At 39.4% G+C, this 25163-nt stretch overlaps 1 protein-coding gene across 17 annotated transcripts in view; it reads right to left on the reverse strand.

The window, feature by feature from the left end:
• The window catches only part of arhgap23a (Rho GTPase activating protein 23a), a 73882-nt gene that overhangs the window by 22846 nt on the left and 25873 nt on the right, over window positions 1-25163 (reverse strand). For 3 of the 17 annotated variants that reach the window (XM_083567187.1, XM_083567185.1, XM_083567183.1), the window contains exons 2-7: window positions 11488-11685; window positions 7243-7267; window positions 5562-5654; window positions 4180-4258; window positions 4022-4076; window positions 6-1572 (exon numbers count right to left, since the gene is read on the reverse strand). In XM_083567187.1, coding sequence (XP_083423313.1) covers window positions 6-1572; window positions 4022-4076; window positions 4180-4258; window positions 5562-5654; window positions 7243-7267; window positions 11488-11685 — 2017 coding nt within the window. Of the gene's footprint in view, window positions 1-5; window positions 1573-2502; window positions 2775-4021; window positions 4077-4179; window positions 4259-5561; window positions 5655-7242; window positions 7268-11487; window positions 11686-17241; window positions 18409-25163 lie in introns of those variants that run through there. The other 14 variants (XM_083567182.1, XM_083567180.1, XM_083567178.1 and 11 more) reach the window with 13 other exon arrangements.

Below are 25163 nucleotides of genomic sequence, written 5' to 3' on the forward strand. Positions count from 1 at the left end.
CTCACCAATGAAGGGAATAGAGGCCAGCGAGTCATCCTCCACAGAAAGTGGTGCTAGATTACCATTCACATGCCGCTGTGAGGAAGAACCCTTTGACTGAGGCAAGGCTTCCTCAGGGTCCGATGTGAAAAGTAAAGGGTCACTGCTGTCAAGCGCCAGTGGGAGTCGGTGGACATGGCCAGCCCTTCGACCCATGGGTGGTTTTTGCCTTAATACCACCTCTGAGACCTGTGCTTGGATCTCCGGCTCTGTTTCCTCACCCTCTCTTTCGTGGTTAGTCGGACGATGAGTTTCATCCTTCACCAATTCCTGTCCTTCACCAGACATTGATGACGTAGGAGGAGCAGGTGATGAAGTGGAAGATGGAGCCATGCCCTCTGGAAGACTGGTCCAGCTTAGGCGTGGGCCTGTGTAGGAAGGGTCCCGGAAAGACTGGGCATGCTGCAGAATCCGTCCACTCTTTCGGTTAAAGGAGGGACTGTAGCTGCGGTAGCCGATCTGCTCCTGATCCACACTCTGGCACGATGTTAAACGCCGGCTCTGCGGTGGATGTTGCGAAGAATGCATTTGATTTTGATGCTTTGGTGGATGTTGGAGGAGCTTTTGGGGAGGGTGCTGCTGACAACGGTGTTGATCTGAAGGTTGGGATTGGTGTTGGCGATGAACTTGCACATGACGGGCACGATGGGCCGTATGGGCTGAGCTGAAATGGCTTTCCTGCCTCTGAGGCTGTTGCTGCCATGCTTGTTTTTCGTGGCGCGGTAAGAATGGCGAAAGTACCTGGTCCAGAGCTTCTAATGAGCGGCCCGAGTGCCCATAGCGACTTCGGAGAAGGTTCTCCGACAGAGAACGGTTCTGGCAAGCAGAAGGCAGGACCTGCATCCAGTGAGAAGGTTGCCCATGGTGCAGTAATGTATCCTGAGAGGCACTCTGTGGAAAATCAGTTCTACGTGCTCGTCTATTTCGGCTTAGCTCCCCCAGACGGTCCTGAGAGAAACTGCGTTGTCGCTGGTGCAGAGAGTGGACAGTTGTGCGTTCCCGTTCCCGCTCCGACATTTGATTGTAGTACCAATTACTGAGGGCTTGTTGGGCGTTTTCGCCGCGGCTTGAATTTGACATGGGTGCAGGTTTTAGTGGGCTGCCCCGTGATAAGTCCTTGCTATTGTTCCCATGGTAAGTCTGTTGCGGTGGACTTGTGGAAGGTGAAGGAGAGAAAGAACGTCCTCTCTCGGTCATACCATACCGGATTTCCTCTGTTCGATGAACAGGGCTGCTATGGCTGACACCCCCTGCTTCACGGCCCTCTGATGCCCAGGCCATACTGGTGGTCGTAGTTTCGCTTGTCCGGTTGTCAAGTGGTGGAGATGGACTGGAAGCAGAGCCGGGCCAGCGGCTCCAGTTGTCCAGCTGGTTCTGTCCCATATGGGGCGATCGAGGAGTAATGGGGCAGGGGGTGAGGCTGGGATGAGGCTGGGAACGTGGTGGGTAGCACAATGGGGGTGGCGTAGGAAGATTTTGGGCCCCTCCTGTAAATGGCGTGTTCCCTTTCAGGTAGGCATCATGAGAGTAGGCCTATAATAGAAAGCAAAGAAAGAAGAGATCAGGAATTTTGTTGTAAAATGATTACATTATAGATTTAAGAACTAGGTGAGGGGGATGAACGTAACTGTATAAGTCATGTCTCAATTGAATAACATCATCTGTAAAGTGCTTTTATCGATAAATCTCACCGCAAAGCATCTTCAGAGAAATCCAGACAAAATACATATTTTTTAACAGTTTACACGAAATACTCTAGACAACTCTACTATACTACAGCATGTACACATGGTGACACATACCGTGTTTTTTTTCACACAGGTCTTAGCACATTCGGTTAAACAATCTCAGAAATCCTGTTCAAACTGTTAACCTACAATGCGATCAATACAAACAGGTAGAACAACACCTCACAAAGGGCATGAAGCCAGATTTCACAATCAAATTGAACACACAATATTGAATGCTTTAGACAGCTTCAAGATAACAACCAGTTCCAGCTTAAGTTATTTTTAATGTGATCAACATGACTTGACTCATACCTCCACATAACTTGTCAATGGATATAAACACAGGAAAAGCAGGGAAAAAAAATTCCAAATGTTCAGTTGATCCCTGACTCGTGAAAACAAAATCACATGGAAATATCTCACTCCAAGTCAAAACAAACAACTGAAGCCTATACTGATGCTCCTAACACACTATATTTTTAATGCATATGGAGGACAGGAAGCGTTGGAAATGCATCATTTACGCAAAAACCACAGAAGAGCCCGTCTGGCTGTAAGAACAGCTACCGACTTGCCCAGTTGACGTTCAGATTCACTATGAATTGGCAGAAAAAGCTGAATGATAACTAATACATAAGACAGTAAGATCAATACACAAACTCAAGTCTGTGAATATTTCATGCACATGCATGTACACACATAGCTGAGTGTGTATAAACAGATCAAAACTCACAGAATGGGAAAAGCAAAATCCCAAAGGATTCTCTTAGTTTGCTGAAAGCACCTCAATTTCTTTCTCGCTCCTCTTCTGCTCAGCTTGTCGTTCTTGATTTGTCCTTTTCCTGGTCCTTGACTCTTTTTAACCACTGCCCCTTTTTCTTTAGGCTGGCTCTTACCAAGTGTTTCTTCTTTAGCTGGTATGGTGCGTTGAGAAGAACCAAACCCAGCGCTTCTCAACTCCCTCCCTTCCTCATCTCTCTCTTTCTTTCTTTCTTTCTCTCTCTCTCTCTCTCTCTCTCTCTCTCTCTCTCTCTCTCTCTCTCTCTCTCTCTCTCTCTCTCTCTCTCTCCCTCTCTCTCTCTCTCCACCCTTTGAACGTGTGGGAGGGGCCACACCACTGATGATGTCATCTCTGGAATGCAGATGATGCGGGTGTAAGGAGGGGTGTCTGGCGCAGCGAAAGAAAGCAACAGATAGAGAAGGAGTGATATGAATGAAGGAAAAGAGACAGACAGGGGAGCCAGAGTAAAATAATGTTTCCTAGAATAAATAGACAAAGTGTCCGGCTAACACGTTTCGAATTAAAACTAACGTGTTCACGTGTGTGTGTTGTTCGGTATCTCTGTCGCAAGTGCTCTTGCATGTCTCATCATGTTTACAACAGGGCAATTAAGGACCGATATGAATATAGGAATTCTGACAAACCCAAGGAGTGTGTTTTAGAGTGTGTGTGAGAGCATTTGTCATGTGACAGTTTTGTAATCACTAAACAAACGTAGGAATCTCGGAGTAAAGGCTGAAGTAACCAGAAGTAATCCGATGAGTCACCGAAAGACTGTTCATATTAGCATCATCCATTTCGAGAGAAGAACTGTGACATTCAACAAGTATTTGCAACTCACAAAGAGGCGCTCGTTCGAAAAATACCAGGATTTATTCACGAAACAGCTGCGGCACATGTGAATACGTGCACACGAGTTTCTTTATATGTGTCTGCATGTCAACGTGTAAAATCGTCAAATTGCCTTGAAATTTGCCTGTTAGTGAAATATTTTTCAATATTCCATTCTTATCATTTTTTTGTATTCAATCTCAAATATTGTCATTTTTCGGTGTATTTATTTTAGAAAGGTCAACCCAAGAGAAAACGAAAGTGACTCAAAAACATGTTTACAATCAGCGTTAAATGGAGTCCAATGATGATTTTAATAGTGTTAGAGGAAAGTTATACTTTATAAGTTATATAACTTACAGCATTGTTTTATTGCATCATCGTACCTGTTTACTTGATAGCGTATAATAAAAGGGCACACTTTAGAGTGAACTATATGCCCGATAAAACCCATCCAACTGGTTTCTCCTTGTTTTAATGGACTGCATGGTGAATGCATGCAGAACTTGGGGTCCTTACTATTTGAATGTGGATCTTTGAATGTCTAAATATTACTAAGCAACATTTCAATATTCAAAAGTTCTTAACCTCCATAATGTGTGTGTGGTTTGTGTATGCATGTGAGGCATGTAACACTTACCAGCTGCAGTACGTCCTCATCCTTTGGCATTATGGAGAGCTCCAACACACTCTCACTAGGGGGGAGATAATATGACAAGTTTGTGCTACATGTTTTATTGTGCATAGGCATCAAACAAGATAAATAACGCGATGGGAATGAATACGTTTATGACTTACCTGTTCTGAATTAGTGCTATCACCTGGGAGTATGTCTTACCCAACACACTCTCTCCGTTAACCTTTACTAATCTGTCACCTACAAAACACACACAAACACACTGTATTACAGATATATTGTACGGTCCATTTGATATAATGAGTGGCAAAGTAATATAAAGTGAATTCAATTATAAAAAAAATAAAAAAACGCCACACTGGAGTGAATATTTATTGGGTTTTTTTTCCTTATAAAACATACATTTTAACAAGATGAGCTCGATTTGTTAGTGTCTTTCAAATTCAATGATATAACTGATATAAATATTGACGTTCATGTGCTCCATACTCTCAGCACAGTGATTTACAGGCATCCTAAATATCTAATCCAATACCAAGAAGCCAGAAAGATGTCCCTTAATGCAGTGGTCAACTGAACTTAAATGGACCACAAGCCGATAAAAGGAGCAAGACAGAATTTCCGGAGGTTGAGGTTCTTCAGCAATATCCTTTTCTACCTTAACAAGCGGTCCATCAAATAAAATGATTTTATGTATCTATTTTTCAGATTAGACAAGGCAATGCAACTTTTAAGTGCAATGCATTTTTTTTTTTTTACATTTATGGCATTTGGCAGATGCCCTTATTCAGAGCGACTTACATTTATCCCATTCATACAACTGCACAGCTATGGGGTTGGGGGACTTGCTCAGGGGCCCAGGAGTGGCAGCTAGGTGAGGCAGGGATTTGAATTCATCACCTTAAGAGTCATATTCCAATGCCTTAACCAATGTGTGTCAGTCAAAGGTCAAATTACCAAACAATATATAAATTATTGCAGACTCTTCGGCCGTATGAAAGATCTGTCACAACTATGTGCTCTGTACTTTTCGGAAAGTTCACTGGAATTCGGATAAAATGCCATTTCATCCCAGAATCTTCTCCAGCTGCTCACTAACCAGTTTTTCTAGAATGCTTGCCAGAGCAGATCTGACATGGACGATGGTTATTGAATATGATAAAGGAACAACTACATACAGACATTTCCACATCTTTCGGTTTGTGTGCATGTGAATGCCTTTGTAAAAGTTAATCCTCTGGCTTAGCAAACAGAACAAAAACACTGACTTAAGGGAGATAAACGTGCGTTCGCATACACACGTTAGCACTCCTTAATCTGCGACCTGCCTGCATTTGAGGATAGAGCGACATGCTTGTGGTGGAATAAACATGTCATCCAGAGTGTCAACACTGTGCCGCATGGAAGTCGGCCTCTCTCTTTTTCATAACGTCCAAATGCCAACAGGCCGATCATACTCAAGTATAATACGAGGTGATTTCCATGGCAACTTGCACTTCCTGTCCCTGCCCAAATACACTGTGTTATCTGTTTTCTTTCTCACCTGTGCACAAACCAGCCTGGTGAGCAGGGCCTTTCTCCCTCACATTCTTAACGAATATGGTGTCCATTGGTTCCATCCGACTTCGCTGCAGACCTGGTAGTACACATACACACACACAATATATTCAATGTTATAACTATACATATCTTTAGCAATCATTGGCACTGCTATAAAAGTACACTGCGATAAAAGTACCCTGATTAGTATTTCTTTCAGTACCGAAACACTGGTAGTGCTCACTGAATAGAAGTGCTCAAATGTGTGGCAGTGTCCCTAAAAACCCTCGCTTCACTGCTTCATTCTCGAGCACAGTTTTAATGATCATGCTTGTTCTGTGCACTCAAACCAGCCATCTTCACAACTACAGTGGTACCTTGACCTACGAGTGCATTAATGTACGAGTTTTCCGAGGTACGAGTGGTCAAAACATTGCGAGCAAAACATTGAGGTACGAGCTCGAGAAGCCACTGCTAGATGGCGAAGCAAAGCCAGAAAGCAAAGATTGTGCCGAAAATTAAGATAAGCAAAGAAGGAAAAAGTAAAAAATAAAAGTTTAGGGATACGTAGTGTACAGTAGTGATGGTAAAAAAGTGAGTTTTCTCTTCTCCTCCACTCATCGCCTCCCCCCGCCCCCCCAAGCAAGATGCTGTAGTTCTGAGAGATTTCCCAAAGCACAGATTCGAAAAGTACCTTGTACTCACTTCGGTATCATAAATCGTGACACACTGTCATCTAGATTTATTGCGCAACGCAGGTGTGTGGATTTACAGTTCATTACAGGGATGTTCATTATATCAGTACAAATTCCTAAATAAGGTCTCATAGTGGTACTGACATGGTGCTGTACTGATGTGTGTTCATGGATAATGTGTTGTTTTTTTTGGGGGGGGTTCTTCAAACTGGATGTCTCTGGATAATTACCGCAACCCTAATGCAACACGTCCACTCCTAATGAGTTTCAATGAGCTGTGACTAGCCGCTAGTAAAGTTCTTCTCTTGCACATTTGAAAGTTTTCTCTCAACAGTAATGGTGCTGGGAGAGGAGTCTTGAATGCTGTCGGGAAACTACAGCACTTCCAGGTGAAGCTACATATTGATCTTTGGGTTGTTTTTTCCCATTAGGGCCTTATTGAGGATAACCTGAGGTCTTGTATAAGGATTTCTTCAAGAAAGAATGTTTCCAGTCCTCTGACCATGTACAGGCATATTCACTCTGAAAGCCGTGGTCACTTAAAAGAAACACACTCACTGTCCAGGTGAAGCATATTTGCCGTATATAGTCCTAGAGTCTAGACATAAGACATATGTTAATTTTTAAAAGTAAAACTTTTTAAATGTATAAAAAGTTCTAAACCATTTTGAATGAAAGAATTCTTAGTCTAGACTCTAGAGTCCAAAGTCTAGACTAAGAATTCTTTCATTCAAAATAGTTTACATTTAACTTTTGCTTTTTTTTCTCCACATTTTACACAAACAGTACAGCCATCTGAAACAACTCACCTGGTAGACAGATGTATATTTCTGACCACTAGAGGCCACTAGTGGACAACAAAAGCCTCAAAAAAGTTTCATAAAGTCTTCATGTAGCTTCTCTCCATCATATAAAGCTCACTAATCTGCAAACAGCCATAGCTAGCAAAGGCAGCTATGAAGAAAAAGAGAAAATAAAGGATTGACTTACCTTTTCCATTTCCATTTTCATCATCCTGGTAAAAAAAAAAAAAAAAAAGAAATCTATAAATAAGCAGCACAATAAAATAATCTCACAATCTCAGAAAAATATCTAAATCTAAATTTTACATTTAAAATAAAACTATAAATAAACCCTTCTAGTTCTCTCTGTCATCGATCTCATACACAGTGCATTTAGAAAGTATTCAGAGCTTTTTTTTTTTGTTTTGTTATGTTGCAGCCTGATAATACAATAGTTCAAATAGTTTTTTTCTCTCATTAATCTACACTTAAAACTAATATATCACATAACACAAGTACTGAGAAAATCTCCTGTTATTATACAGTACAAGAGCGGCCTCTAGAGGTGAATCACTGATGCCATCTGCTGTTTGTTGAGGAGGATTTTAAAATGTATTTTGTATTTTACTGTTTTTATTTATTTGTAGTGTTGCTTTTTGTTTCAGTTTGAATCAGTCTTTTATTTTCCTCATTAATTATTCATATAATTATGACTAATATATATTTAATGAATTAATTCATGATTCAGTACTGTTTTATTTTTGGAATAAAGTAAAATCCACGATCGATCGACCTCTAATTCAGACCCTTTGCAACAAAACTTATTAGCTTAGGTAAATTCTTTCCAAATGCACTGTATGAGATTGTTGGCTGAAAGAACTGGTAATGATTATTTATACTCAATTTGTTTTCAAATTAATAATTAAAAATGTTAAGCATTTTTAAGGATTTTAAGATTTTAAGAATGGTTAATGAGAAAAGTTCAGTTTGTTGGAAGAGTCTCAAAGTTCAAATGTACCCAAAAATCTGATCAAATCAATCTATTAAATGACAAAAGATCTGTTCTTAATGCTTTTTTGTGCTGCTATTTAGAATTTTTCTGCTAGATCCTTAAAACACAAAGTGACTTTAAAGCAAACAACCATGGAAATTTACAGAAACAGATCCCAAATGTGGATTTCCAAGCAGGACAGGATTAAATCAAATAGAGAATACCTACATCCTACTCTGTATGCCCTAAAAATGTATGCTGTTCCTCTTAGCCTGTGATTCATTTACAAATTTTAAGCTCACATTTCTGACAAGAAGTGGGTGCTAGGAAAAACTATTAATTTTTAGCTGCCAGTTATGTTACGCATATAGTCCTTAGTTATAAATCTGGAACAGAAAAATAAATATAGAGGCTAAAAGCTTTCGTTCACTGAAACTAAAATCCCACTATCCATTTAGTGTTCCTTGTTCAAACTGGTTGCCCTGTAGTGCCTTAAATATAACACTAGAGGGCAGCATTGGACAGCAAACGTATAGCTGAAACAAACAAAGCATTAATCTGACTATTTGACAGCTACATTATAAGAAGATCCATGCTAACTCCTTAATCAGTAGAACATTTCAGTAAAGCCACATTGAGGCCATACATACACACACACACACACACACACACTCACAAACAGGATGCTGATCAGGCAGTTTGATTTCAGTGTGTAGCGCTGACAGAGCTCATTCCACACACACACTGGCACAATACTGAGGCTTTACCATTCCGGATACAGCCTGAAAATCCGAATACACACCTTACTTACTATTACAAAAGTTCTGCAGTCAAGTGCTACAGCGAGCTTGAGTCCACATGTGTAAACACAACAACCAGTAATAACGATTTTAGATATTTTCTGCTAGTTACATTTAAACCAACCTCACTTTTTTTCATTTTGAGCTTCAACACGGGATCCAGAGAACTCATAATTAGATGCAGGTGTGTCAGAATTTAGTATTGGATCATGTGATTACTAGTCCAAAGACACAACTACTACATTCTGGTCAGGAAGTTTAAAAGGCACATTACCAGAATGTGTTTTTGTAAGTAGAGGTAGTACGTTGAAGTTTATGGACTGAGTGATAAATATGCTTGCGCTTTAGAAGAAGAAAAAAATCATTGACTAATGATTCCAGGTGCAACCCACTTTCTATATTCTACAGTTTATGTGCATGCATCAATAGCAGCTCAAATTTCAGGATGTAACTGAATATTGCGGACGCAAAGAGAGAAAGACTGTCAATGTTCATGCCTCTAATCCATTCTGTTATTAACAGATCAACTGGCTGAGGTCTAATCCTCATCACGGCTATTAACCTTTTCTTTAATGACTAATATCCTATTGATATCACAATCAACCTCGTACATTCTCTTTCAGGTCATTCTGAAACTTGTAGAGAAACTTGTCCTTGCAGAGACAATCATATGATCAGGACACTGAACAAAAGGAGGACAAACTGGAGTGGGTCGGGACTTGGTACAGCCCGACCCTGTGTATGCGTGGTACCAGTCAAACACAACACAGGCCTTTTCACTGAGGAAAAAAAAACTGGATGTACTTAGGAAAGGCACACACAGGGATAATAATAGGACTTTGTATCACTGTTCATACATACACACTTTAACATCTGCAGCTTGTTTTCATCACCTCATGCACCAGCAAATACTCTCCTTTGCCATTATGCTTACACAACACCATACCATGCACTTGCGTAGATAAGTGGATAATCATGTTTTGATATGCAGATTGTTTCTTAACAATAACATTACTTGTAACATGCTTAGAAAACTTGTTAGTCTGTTGGAGAAATGATCTGGAACGTGACAACGTAGAGGTCTCTGTAACACAATGACCTATTTTAAGCCTTTAGATTACTGCAATGTCAGGATTTTTTTTCTACTTTTTTTTTATTTCTTACTTCCTCCCTTATTTTACTTCACAGCACCATTTACTTGCTCTTCCTTTCTTTTTTTTCTATCCTTAAATAATAGGCTCATAGAGTTATGTGCTGTACAACATTACTCACCTTCAACTGAGCAAACTAAACCAATCAAAATAACACCGTTATTCAAAATATTAAGCATTTTGTTTTTTTAAGCATCATGTCCTTCTTCAGACAAACAAAGCAACCACCAGAAAAATTCAATAAAATCAATTCAATCAATCAATGTAACACCAAACAAACAAAAAAACTCAACCATCCTAACAGACCAGACAAACCAAATAAAGAACCAAACTTACAAGCACACCAATCAGTCAATAAATAAATAAAAAATCAATACATTTATGACATTTGGCAGATGTCCTTATCCAGAGCAATTTAATTTACCTAATTAATACAAATGAGCCGTTTAAGGTTAAAGACCTTGCTCAATGGCGCCCCCAGTGGCAGTGCAGGGATCACAACCTTCTGATCAGAAGTCCAACAACCACTGAGATAAAACCACACTTCACTAAAGCTATCGTTTCAAAAGAGTATACAGTGCAGCTTTCCATGTTAACCTAATCACTTTTTGAGCAAATCCACCAAAAGGCGTGCAAACCGAATCAACACGAACGTTTACAAATGAACAAAACAAGTCTCAAACATCAACAGCTAATATCAGAACTAACTAAACAATTTAGCAATGCTCACACTACTAACCTAACATTCTTCCTTTGTATGTATAAACTAGTGACTAGACCTCCGCTGAGAGACGAGAAACTCGGGAATAACCATGTCTTTTCCGTGTCTAGTCCTGAAGAACTAGGTTATGAAGTTCTTGCTGTAAATTTAAAATAATGTGGATTGTATTTTTTTATTTATTGATTCATTATAACAAAACTGGTTAAATATTATTTAGGTACTTAAAGGTCCTGCAACTTAATAATATCCTGTTTTATTAAAATTACAATATCTACCAAGGTTGCAGGTATGTGGCTCCAAGTTCTCGAGTCCATAATGTTTTTTGACAGTGTGGTTAAAATATAAAATCAAGCCACTCTTGTCTTCCAGCATTAAGATTAGTTATTTATCTGCAGTATATCTGATATATCCGGTTACACTGTTATTGCCAAGCTCTAGTGCTCACAGAACACACCTGTCTTGTGGTTTCCACCATTTACAGTTTCCTATCTTTATCTTTCCAGATGCTCTAAAACTGTAACTGTTTGGGTTGCGCTGAGGTTGCAGTACTTCCTAATGCTTCCTGTCACTTACCACCGACGTGCTCTTATGATTCCTGGAAACCTCAAAAGCCACTAGAATGATTTCTCTGCTCACATCATAGATGCCTACACTTAAAGCATGACACAGCGGGAAGCCACCGATCGTGACTAAAGCCATAACAATTCATATTCACGTTTTTGCCTATGTAAACACTGGGTTTTATATTTCCTAGTTGCTATGGAGGTGTTTACAGTAATTGGCAGTTTACCTTGAGGCTAGTGTGCAAGGCTGACTCGGGCGGATATACAATGAAGTGCCGCAGCGTGAACCCGAAGCCCTGAGAGTTCTTCTGGACCACCAGCGTCCGAGGCCCCTGCCAGGACACGGCCCTGCCTTCAACTCTGCCCCCCAGGACCGGCCGAGGGTTATCACCGGTCGATGAGATCCCATCTCTTCGTCCCTTTGTCTACAAGAAACAGAAAATCTGGTAAACATTCATGCGTTCTCATACAAGAACGGGAACAGTTAATGTTACTACAGGTAGGTAACTACAATGGAAAATATGAAATGCGATATGTATTAAGCAGAAATTAAGTCATGTAGCAGCAAAACCTTTGTTATGCCTGGTTTGTCTTAAAATTATAGACCTTTCTAGATCCTTTCTAGATCTAAAATTAATGAATTACTAGGTACATATTTATTTTACTAATAAAATTAGATATTTTTGGGAGATTTTATTCCTGAACTTTCCACTAAGTAATATAGTCAAGGTGTCTCGGATTCCACCCTCACGTAGAAGTTCCCAATGTAGACAAGCACCATGTGTTGCTCATGTTTGTTTTTGTTTCTGTTTTAGTCTCGTCTCTGCCGCCAATTCCGTCATGTCCTTGTTAACTTATTGTGTTCAGCTGTTTTGTGTTCGTTCTGAACTAATTTAACCGTTTATACCCCGTTGTGTGCGAGTTGTTCATTTGTTCGGCGAAGTCTATTCATGCTTTTTGTCTGAGACTCGTTCGTGGTTTCTGTGTTTACTTTTTTAACCTTGCTCATTAACTTATTGTGATGTTGCTGTGCTATGGACTTTTTTTGTCTTAATCTTATTCAAGATTCAAGTAAGTATATTAGAGTAATAGCTCTAAAAAAAAACAATAGCAAATAGGAAAAGTATAAAAACAGTGGCCTGTGCTTTCTTCCACTGTAACAAAATTAATGAAAAGCTGACCCTCTTGAAATGCTTCATGGACACAGTCAATTTTTTTTCAGACGATTCATTCATTCTTGAAACTTTGGACAAAAAAAAGATACTTCACGCAGACTTAATGAATGCTGATTATACAAAAGGAATGAATAATACAGACAAACCAAGCAAAACTGCCAGTTTACAGTTCATTTGTTTGACCAATAAACATGTTCAGCTTTAGGGTGCACATACTTTTTCCTCAGACACATGCATAAAGCTATAGCCCAGCATTCTCTACAACTGTCCCACATCTGTCAATCAATCAGCTGCTACCACCTGAGCAAACACAGCTCCAGTGGAGGAGGAAGAGGGGGAGGAGGGGTCTGTGGATATTCTCAACATAGTCATGAAGGCACATATTTGCTGGCAACCAGGCACTGTTCCTCTGGGAATATCTGCTCAAAGGGCAGCTTGGGAAAAATGTCTGGAATCGAAAACAGGCTCGAAGGGAAAAAAACAGGAAAATCCCTAAACGCAGTGCGGTCATTTAGGTTCAAATCAAATGTGATTTGGATTTAGAGAAAGCTCTGACACTGTATCAGAGTACCACAGAATTGCTTATGAAGTATGTGGAGCGCAGTTTGGAAATAACATACAAATCTACCCTTTGCTACGCTAATTGTATAGAATTAAGTTTAAATTGTGCTATAATCATCCCTGAACCCCAAATCAAAACCACACACAGAGCAGTTGCTACTTTTGGTGTGTGTGTTTCCTGGCTATATATAGGATAATGCGGCGCATGGTACTATAGTTCTGTAACTGGGCACAAAATCCCCCTTTCCTACCACACAAAAACAAAATGCCTATGCCTGGTTTGTGGCCGGAAGTGGGGTGAGGTGAGGATTTCACCAGCTGTTTCACCAGGGAGAAGTGCTGTACACACAGGGAAAACACATAAGGAATTTTATTTTATATTTTACTGAAAAATCTAAAGTGCTCTGTCTGTTGCTGATCTTTTATGGTCCAATATCCCTAAACCTGAGCACAAACCCGCTACCTCTTCATTCCCTTGCACACACTCACACACACACTTAGCAATTCTCTGCATTTCTGCCTAACATCATGTTTCATTTATTATGCTTCTGTCTGATCTCACCACTTTTGCTTGTCTCTGGCTCGCTCACACACTTCCTTTCTCTTGCTTTTTCTTCAACCCCTGAATGCTGTCCCAGATGATGTAATCCCGTTTTTTTCCATTCCACAATTCCCTAAGTTCTTTCTAACCTTTCGAAACTGGCATGAAGCTGATGTGCTAGTGAGAGCAACGAGTTGCAAGTGAGAGTAAAAGAGCTGGATTCAGAAGGGCTGAGCGATTTGATTTAATGGGTTCACTATTGTGATTTTGTAACAAACCTGTGCAAATTTTTAAGGTTTTATTGTTACTCACTGGGCATTAAAGATGGTTTTATATCTTTTTGTTAACAGACACACCTTTTCTGGCCACACGCTAGGCTACATGTTTACCGGCACCTGCAATTTCATGTTTGCACAATTCTATACACCAATTTTCAGTGTTAAAACAACGAAAAAAGTACCAGAATCTCCTGAAAAAAATGCAGGAGTCTGGATGGTAAGAGAAGCACTGAGAAACTTTGTCATTATCACCAAGAATTCTGTCAAAAGGCATTGATCTGTTATACAAAACAATTACTAATCTAACATTAAACACAAATGCAAATAGATATAATCATTAAATTGAAGGAAAAATTATAAATAACAAATAAATGTTTTGATAAAATACATGAAAAAAAAACAAGTGCAAAAGTAATTCGGTAAATAAACAGATTTTACAATATTGACATTTAAATTTTATACGTATTTATCGGTTAAATACGTATAAAATTTTGATGTGTCAATATTGTAAAAGAATATAACCTTCGGGGTTTTGACAGTAAAACATTTTCATACAGCAGCCCACCTCCATCTGGTTTTCCCCCATTTTTCCCCCTTTTGTTGTGACGGTGGTAATTTTTTATGTAAATATTTATTTTTTCGTACCTTGTAAAAAATTTCTAAATGTACTAAAATACACTTTGCCCTTCTTGTTCACCAATAATAAACATTATGAAATATACTACATCAAGTATTATGAAGTTTCATAGGATTATGAACTGTTTGCCATATCACCCACCCGTAACCTGCACGTGATGATTTAAGGATATACAGATGAAGAGAAAGATAGAAAACACAGAAGGGTAAATCAATGAATGAGGGTAGCCAACAATAACGGTGAATTCCACAGAGCTCAACGCTAGGTCTGGGCATGCTCAGATAAGACGATAGACAAGTGAATGCTTAAAAAAAAAATAAGCAAAAGAAAGAGAGTTCAGCATGCTAGAGCATGCCAAGTTTCGACCACAAGGTTCCTCCCGTCGTTGGGAATACCAAAGCCCTGTTATTACCCCAAAACACACATACACCCCTACAGGCTCAAAAATTTATCCTATTCTGTCCAGTCCCCCCTCAAGCAAAGTCAGGCCATTCAAGTTCTTCCTAATGCTGCTATTATAAACAATGTTTATGAACCGCTACCTGTTGCAGTTCGAGTGTGTGTGGGATGTGAGCAAACACCTCGCCTTTTTTGCAAAATGACGTTCTCGTTATCCCTTCTGAGCACACTCAATGCTATGGATTTTCCCATAATCTCACAGGAAAGTGACATCATTTATTACTGACACTCATGACGAGTCACACAACAATGCAGTGCAGTTGTAGTGTCGCAATTGTTTCTCTATGCACTGGGTGTAAGTTCATAAACAGGTTTGTGGTATGATAGGATCACTGTGGTCAATATGGTTTTCTCCTCAGCAGAGTTCACATCATGTTTCCTGTAGTCGACTGAGGCGTGTCCCAGCTTGTAGCTCACATCCGCAAAGGTTTCCCTCAGAATGTGCAACCAAGTTTAAACAGACTTGCTTGACAAAAGAAAATGTGAAATCCCATTCACATATTCCCATTACATGAATAAAATAGAGCATAGTCACAACTATTTATTGGCAGAAGCTTTACACTTGTCTGAACTGGGGTGGATCCTCAGGAACACTGTTTTTAAAGTGGAAATGTACAAAAGATAGAATGCCAGTCCATTATATGAACTTTATCACCACCAATGCATTTACTTACATTGGTTTATGTGGTAGCCCTGAAGTATACCCAAGTATACACACAGGGGAAACATGGCAACCTCAGAAAAGTGTGAGGAAAAAAACACCATGCCACCTGACATCCAATCAACCACCAATGATGGGTTTTCTCAATGGCTCAGTTTTCAGTATGGTGATGGGATAAATCCAAACCTCAAGCTTCAAGGGAAATTTGGCCTAAATCTTATACCAGGTTTAGTGAAGGTACAGTTATTAGGTTTCTGAAGGTTGTGAGTTCAATCCACACTACGCACACAATTCACAGCTTCACACACGAAGGGCACAAAAGACCCCTCCTACATCTTTAAAACAATCCACCTTGACAACCACCAAAAATTTTATTTACTCATAAACTGACATGAAAGTGTGCAGAATCACGCGCGCACGTCTACATGTTTTTCTGTCATTTCGATACACAAGACCGTTAAACTGGGTTTTCCACTTGTCCAATGCAGAATTAAAACGACTGAAACCAAAACTCGAGGATGAGGAAAGGAATGAAGTCCTCACAGGTATGTACAGAGCCTGCATTCTGAGCTGTAATTAAACAAACAAAGATGTGTCTTGAGCACCTTGGCTCTTGGTTGTTTTTAGAATGACGGAAGTGCATTTGTTAGACCAAATACACAAAATGATTGTAAGTAGCTGTCCAATAAGAAAGAATCTCCCTCACCTGCTCTCACCTTCTAAAACATGGCAACTTCAGGCTCTAAAGAGCCAGCCATGTTTCAAGATGAAGCTATAGCTTTATTCAGTACAGTTTAGAGACTATGTTGACTTCTTTTGAAAATCCAAGTGGAAGAACTGCACATTTCAGAAAAAAGAGGAATTTTCAGAGAGCTGCGGCGATGAGGAATCATAAAAACCTGGCAGATTTGAACAAACTTGAGATTAAAACACCATCAAGACAAAACACAGACTCCAGATAGCGGCTCTACATCCATTTTACAAACACTAGTAATAAATAAACAATGTGTGTTGGGTTTCTGTGGGCTTTGTGTTTGTGTGTCTGTGTTTAACATTAGAAGCACAGTCACAAAAAAAAAAACCAACACCCTAAATTCCTCTCTTAGGGTAGAGATTTTGTAACCACTATGATATAACAAGAATATATAGAATATATGGAATACTTACAGTATAAACTATAAAATACAATATAATCTACTAATTAAACATGAATTGTAATATTTACTAAATACTGTAATGTTTATTTTAATTAAGTCTGATTAGGAAAAATATAACCAGAACACTAACTAAATATGAGCCTCAATGCACAAATGTGGCAGAAAAATGCTTTCCCACTTAGTAGTTTTCTTCTGACTGGAACACAATGCATACCAAACTTCCGTACGCCAGAGGCTGTCCATCTTCTATTTCACTCTAACTCATTTCCCAGCTAAAAAGAGTAAAAAAGTACAATCTGGCAACACTCGTCATCACCACTGAATGAGAGTCCATAATACATAAAAATTTGCTAATGTAATACAGCCACATTTCATGTGTCATTCATTCTGTTCACTGCAAAAGTTGGTAGAAGTGTGTAGGAATGAAGGATTCACACACACACACACACACACACACACACACACACACACACACACACACACACACACACACACACACACACACAGCTTACCCTGTAGTTACAGGAGGCTGTTCGGGGTCGAGCCGGTGCAGACTTAATGCTAGGAGTGCGTGTAATGAACGAGTCGTCGCGGAACACGGCCACCCAGATGCAGCGTGGTTCAGGGGCGCTACAGTCCACCCCTACCACATCCCAAAAACTCCATTCTCTACCACCGAGTCGTGGACATGCGGTAGAAGCAGGTGTTATCATGGGCAACTCACTTGCTGTTAACATTGCGCAGCTACACGCATTTAAATCTATTCCCTGTCACACACATACACGCTTCCACAAGGACGGGTTTGTTGAAACGTCAGTCATAAAGAGCTCATCTCAGACTGCCAGACTCCAGACTGAGTACAGACGAGAAAAAGAAGCGGCTTAAAAAGCCCAAGGCATCGCTCAAGGAAGGAAAGAATTCCAAACTCTTGAACTCGTTCCACGATATTCCACGGTGTTCCTTGACTGGAGTCGCTCAGCATACCAGGGTTAATTCAACAAGTTCCAGGTCACTCCGGCAGGCTCAGAAAACACACACACACAGACACACACACACCAGACATGAACCAGTGTGTTCCGACTGCGGTGCCACATCCGGAGATAAAAACATGTCCAGCCTGCAGATCAGAGTCTTCCAGCTGGCAGACAACGTGCATGCGGGTGCAAACGTGTGTGTGTGAGTCTGCGCTAGTGTTTGCGTGGCACGTGGTGGGATAGTAAATCCAAAAGAGCCGGTCTGCAGCTGGAAAAGCTGGTCATCCAAGATAAACTAAAATGAGTGAGTCATTAACTGGATAAGGATAGCATCACATGTTGACTCTCTCACTCTCTCTCTCTCTCTCTCTCTCTCTCTCTCCCCTACTTTCTTTGTCTCGTTCTTTTCTCTTACTCTTGTCCCTAGAGTCTCCTGAACCTCCTCTTTCGTTGTCTCCCGCCACACTGAGTCACTCAGTCAGTTCTACTGTGTCAACGCAAGACCGACCTCCCCTCTCTCTTTCTCTCTCTCTCCCTCTCTCTCTCTCCCTCTCTGTGTAATCATTGCTTTCCACAGCTCAGAAAAACTTCAAACTACTAATTAAACACCAAACTGCAAAAAAATGGAAATTCACAATTGCACTCTGACTGGAAGGCATCTGAACAGCAGCTGACCAAAGGGTTTTTGTGTGTGTGTGTGTGTGTGTGTGTGTGTGTGTGTGTGTGTGTGTGTGTGTGTGTGTGTGTGTGTGTGTGTGGAAAAACAGACAGCGTGGCACAACTGCTATCCCTGCACTCCAAAACTCCACATGAGAAGCTTAGGCTAGTTTTAAACACAATAGAGGAAACAAACAGGGTTGGGTGGTGCGTTGTCATTGATATCCATACTGCAGTTGTTACTCAGACAAGCATGTCGCTGGGCTTGTAATACGTGATCCGAGTCTTTTTCTAGCAGTATTTTTTGTGTGAAGTTACACATTTTAATATTTTTTTGCTGTAAAATGATTATTTGTAAACATGAGTATCGATTTTCCAAAAAAATATGTAGATTTTTTTGATATATAAAATCCAAGAATGCAATAAACGAATGGTGAAAAAAATAGACATCTAGGGCCGAATAACGCTTATTTGTTTAGTTGTTAGATACTAAATTAATTAATTTACCGTAATTTCCGGACTATAAAGCGCAGCCATATATAAGCCGCACCCACTGAATTATACAAATATTTTTATTTTCAACATAAATAAGCCGTAATATGTCTACACTAATGTACTTTACACAGGCTGAAATATGTTGCGCTTCCTTTAGGAGCATAGCGGTATTTTGGGAAAAGACCGGCACAGCATTCTTCCGGTATTACTGCGTGTGTGTGTAAGACCGAGGATTATGTCCTTATTATTTTCTGATGCTCATTTCTAAGTTTCTTTGACTAACCCGTAACGCTGTTGCCAAGAAAAAGCACGAGTTTTGGAAACCTGTCTGTGCTTATATGATTTCTGTTGCAACTGGAGTTAGCGAGCTCTCCCTTCACCCAGACTCAACACGCTACAACGGCTTGTATCTAAACAGCAGCCGACCAAGAAAGTTAATGTTCACTGTCTTCCTCCTTCCTTTCACAACTATTTTTCTCAGGAGTTTATCTTTTGGCATCTTCGTGCGTTTAAAAAAAACGCTTTTTCTCCCGATGCCGTGCAGCTCAGAACACAGGTGAGGTGCGTTTTTTAGTTTCCGTTCGAAAATTTCATTGGTCTAATGTTATGGGGTTCAGTTTTTTGGCTTGAAGTTTGTGAAACCGGGAAAAACCCAGGAAAAATTCATAAATTAGCCGATTCGTTGTTTAAGCCGCGGGGTTCAAAACGTAGGAAAAAAGTAGCGGCTTATAGTCCAAAAAATACGGTAGCTTAATTAGGTGGCTAAAGAGATTTCAAAAGGTTTTTTAAATAATTTTAATTACAAATTGGGAGTCTTTTGGAATTAGTCCCCATTGTTAATGCTGTCAGTCATAGATAAATATATAGCTTCGGGTATTCCGCTACAGGAAAGTCTTCAAGATGCAGGACTTCTCTATAACATGACATGCTTTTTTTTTTTTTTGTCTTATTAAATAAAACAAAAAAAGGCAAAACTTATTACGGTAAAGAAACCTTGCGAAGAAGGTCGAGAAGAAGTGAAACCGAAAATTAAGTTGTTTTGTAGATCCATTACATGTAACTCTAAACGGATAAAACGTATGACATCCCTTCGCTGTGATGTCAGAGGAATTTCAACAATTTCAGATGTGCTATTATGGGAAACAATCAATTTTGGGTTGTTTGAGTTTGTTTTGTGTCAGGTCACATCACACCACTGCAGCGTTCATTAATTTCCTATAACAGCACATTCTGATGGTTTTATTTTTAGGCTTTTTATTTAAAAAAAATATTATAGACTATATAAACAAAGAACTGTATCAGAGGATGTATATTAATATACATAAAGAATGGAGTAATATTCATGCTCCTGCCTGTATTTATTTTTCTTTCAGCAAATTCAGCACTAATATTTTTCGCTTATGAATCTCCTATAATAGATTTTTTTTCTCCCCTCACAAATTTACACTTTCCTAAAAGCCAGTTGTTCTTTCTTTACTTTCTTTAGGCCTTAGTACATTGCTCACATCTTAAAAAAAAAAGAAGAAGAAAAAAAAAGAGGATTTGCCAGGTAAGCAAACACAGACGCAGCCGCAGACATACTCTGAAATGAAAAGAGAAAAACAAACGAAATGGAGAAAAACTTATGGCAGAAAGAAAACCACAAAGAAACGATACCAGACAAATGCATCCTCACAGCTGCCCATTCTGCCAGCCAACAGCTGCAGCAGACCATCTCACACATTACACACATGCATAAACACACATAGGTCTATAGAAACGTCTGTAGGATGCATGAACACATACAGACAAAGAGGTTTGTGGAAACTCTCACCAAACCGCCACATCTCAGGTGTGTGTGTGTGTGTGTGGGTGGGTGTGTGTGTGTGCGCGAGAGACGCAGACAGACAGACGGGTGGCCATGGCAGAGCTCCAGTGCCTCGAGAGGTCGGACGAGTTTCACCGGCCGCACAAGTGAACAAGCGGCGACACGAAAACAGCAAGCGGGAAAAATGTGTAATAAAGAACTGAAAACAATAACGTCATGCAGTATCTCTTTCTCTCACACACACACACACACACACACACACACACACACACACACACACACACACACACATACTGTATTATAATCATAAAGCATCCATGTTTCACTAAAACACCGATGCCAAAGTTTCCCTGTGAACATAACCATAAAAGTCTCTTTGAAAATAAATGTCATATTCTGGAAAAAACATCAAATCTATAAGTCTATAAACTAGAAGTCATTAAACTGACATTATGACTTCACTGTAAAATGTCTGAGACATTAAAACTGAAAATGATTTGCCTTTTATTACTAAGAAGGTTTCCTCCGACATCCCAAAAGTTTTCCAGTTTGTTTCTTCCAGGACTGATTTAGGGAATACTTAAATATTTAACAAAATATTCCTCCTTTTGGTAATGATTCTGGTGGAAGAACTACAGAGAACACACACACACACACACACACACACACACACACACACACACACACACACACACACACACACACACACACACAGTATAATGTTGAAATCCGCACATGTACTTAAAAAAGAACCCTGACCCCTGCTGGAGAGTAAAATCATTTCTCTCACTTCACTCACACAAACCCACACACACCTCTGAATATTTTTTCAGTTCAAACAGAGCACAAAAACCTGCAGAGCTTTTAAGCATCAGCTGAATGCAAATCTTTTATCTGACTTCAGTTGGGATTTGATAAAAAACAGTCTCTCAGTTGGTTCGCTTTAGCTGTAAATGATCCTTAGAAAGCACTGACCCGCGGAGCTTTGAGTTAGAAGGTCAACATACAGAAACATCCCACCTCACAGCATGCACAATGAAAGCAAGTGTGTGTTCACGTATTTAGGAGTTTAAAACCGTTGAACTCGCCAAAAAAGATGCTTTATTTTATCAATATATGATCGCCACTTAATATTATATTTTATTTTATATATATATATATATATATATATATATATATATATATATATATATATATATATATATATATATATATATATTATTGCACATTTTTATCTGTTCTAAATGAACCTAAAATTAAAACTTTTCAAGTTTTTAATACTCCAATCAACATCGCCATGCTTGGACAAAATGCACTCGATAATCAGTATGAATTGGAGGCAGAGTAAAGGGGCATGATCGGGTAATGACTGAATCTTTACACCTCAAGTCAAGTCAAGAGACTTTTATTGTCACTTCTTCTAAACACAGTGGTACACAGTACACAGTAAAATACGAGACAACGTTCCTCCAGAATCCTGGTGCTACACTAAAGCTACAACACACAACATAAAGCTACATAAAGTGCATTCGAGTGCAAACAGTGCAGACAACACAAGACAGTGTGGGACAATACACATAACACAAGATAGCGCCAACCAATAAACCTACCGTATACTCTAAATATATACAACACTGTGCAAAGAGGACTATAAAGACTATAACCAAGAGTATATGTAAAAAAACACAATGCAGTGCAAAAACAGCAGTCGAGAGGTGCAAAAAACTGCATGTAAACGGTCAAGTCAAGTTTATTTCTATAGCGCTTTTCACAACAGATATTGTCTCAAAGCAGCTTTACAGAAATGTAAGAGTTAAGGTGAACAATGTGTATTCATCCCTGATGAGCAGCCATGGCGACTGTGGCAAGGAAAAACTCCCTTAGATGTTATGAGGAAGAAACCTTGAGAGGAACCAGACTCCAAAGGGAAGCCCATACTCAATTGGGTGACATCAAGAGTGTGATTATAGTCTTTAAACAATACAGAACAGTGGAGAGTGAGAACTAACATGAGCACTGGAGTGTATTATCAGTAATGTTCTTTCTACGGTTTTCTTTTCTAAACGGTGTAATATGGTTAAATATAAATAAATAAATGGTGGTGGAATGGATTGAGATGAGTAATGAGTGTGTTGGGTGAGATGGGTTACCTGTGTGTGTGTGTGTGTGTGTGTGTGTGTGTGTGTGTGTGTGTGTGTGTGTGTGTGTGTGTGTGTGTGTTTAACAAGAAAACTTTTTATACTTTTGTTTGTTGCTTTGTTTGTTTGTTTGTTTGTTTTTGAGTCGCGTGACACTTCGAGTGTGAAGGTTTTTTTTTTTTTTTTGTTTGGCACAAGCCAGGCTGAAATACACAAAGAAAGAGGGGAAAAAATAAAAGGATGTTGCTTCTCTTTCTCTCTCTCTTAAGCCTGGCATTGTTCCTTTCAATGCTTATTTCACTTTCACGGTGCAGTTTCATATCCTTAATGTAATCCCTGAAAAGTTGAAATTCCTCACACCTGCACATACAGTGATAGAATAATACATAGGCTTCCTGCACAGTAAATTAAACTTTTAGCTGGTTTTATATATGTGTGATGGATGAAATAATTGAACTTTTGCTCATTTGCTCTCACATTTAGCACTAGTTTCTGGTCAGGTCTGTCTGTACATGCCAAAACATTAGCATTTACCACGTCAAACTCAAGAGCTGCTGCTTCCACAAGAATGCTCGACCTGCACTACAGCCAAATAAAGTGCTGAAGAGCCACTTAGAAAAATGACTGCTGGATTTGTAAAGTAGCTTAAAATATTGTGTTTTGGGGGAGAATAAGGAGGAAATGACAGAAGGTACAAATTATCTTGTTGAATGTTGAGAAGAAAGAAGGGAGTAGAAAAGTTGAAGATCTAAAGCAGAAACCAAAGAGCTTCCAGATGTGGCATACACACAATGCCGCACAGTACAACAAATAACACACAAACAAATAGATATACAAGGCATACTCTCATAATCAGCTATAATATATAGGATCGGATTTTTTTGTTTGTTTGTTTAAATGTTCTCCTCAGCCAGAACGATCCCAAACTATTGTTCAGATGACATTCACTTTCAACAAAAGAACATTAAGAAGGAAGTTTATTCGGAAAGAATTAACCTAAGAGTGCTCCTAATAGTAATTTGTGTCCCAATAGGACGCCACATATTGTAATTTTAAGAACTAAAAAGTCTTTTTTTGAAGAGCTGAGCAAGAAGATTGGCTGAAAATAAAAAAGACTGGCTGTTTAAAGCCCAGGTTTGTTCAGGGTGGAGTAGGTCTGCTCTGATTACATTATATTAGGTTCATTTGTCTTTTTTCTGAGTAGCTGCATGTGCATACGCACGTGTCTGTCCTGATGATGTCATCCATATAGGGATTCATCGGTTCTGGAGAAACATCACAATCCTAATCAGGACTTTTCACACACTGATTTCCACACGGGCACGAAACGCAACAGAATCTGCCAACTCGCTGTGGCTTTGTTTGTTTTTAAATGCACTATAACCACTTGCAAATACAAAACCACAGAAATCTGACAGCGAAGGATCTACAAAGGAATAAACCACTGCATCGTCCAATTAACTGTGCCAGAGAAGCCTCTTAGAACAAAACAGTGCTCAAATTGAATTCATTATAAAACTGTATCTATTTGTATGTAGCATAAAATCCATCTCTCTCTCTCTCTTTCTCTCTGTGTACTACAGTAAAACACTCTTTTTTTTCTTTTTTTTTTTGTCTATTCTTCTTTGGTTCATGTGACACTGCCCCCTACTGCTCAAGTTCACATAAAGTATGTTGGCAGACACGTGTGCAAATGTCACACGCAAATCATGGAAAATAGCAGTAAGTATGTGCCCCAGAAATCATCATTATCCTTCTGAAAAGAATTCAGAGGACAAATTCATTTCAACATCCATATAGACCTATCACACACACAGGGTTACTAGAAATTCCTGCCATAATGATCATTATAAATTACAGCCTATAAATTGAAGATGGAAAAGCTCTCCTCTAGGCCAACAATAGAGAATATTCACATGATTTCTCATCTACCGATCCTCTCTGCTCTCCTTTCCCATTATTCACATGCATCTTCGTCCTCTGCGACGATTTTCCATCTCCCCGCTCTGATCCACTCGGCCTCTGTATAATTAGCAGCATTTAAATTATAATGTCGAGCTGCAGAGATGACGTTCTTCTTTCCTTGTCTGTGTGCGGGACTGCGGTGGCTGGAATGCTTGTCGCTCAGGAGCGATGCGAGGAAAAAGGTTGACAGTGGGCACATAGGAGGAAAATAGACACACACAAAAAATTTGAGTTTCGAAGATCAAAGGCAGTATGAGAAAGCATGGAGCATTTTCTGGTCATTTAAACCACCAAAGTTTCCACTGGATACGAGTAAAAAAAAAGAGGGCAGGATCACTACATACATTTGCCCGGCCTTGGGAATGTAATCTAATCCTGCGATTCCTCTTTCGAAATTA

The sequence above is a fragment of the Silurus aristotelis genome, assembly GCF_946808225.1.
Source record: "Silurus aristotelis genome assembly, chromosome: 17".
Lineage (NCBI taxonomy): Eukaryota > Metazoa > Chordata > Actinopteri > Siluriformes > Siluridae > Silurus > Silurus aristotelis.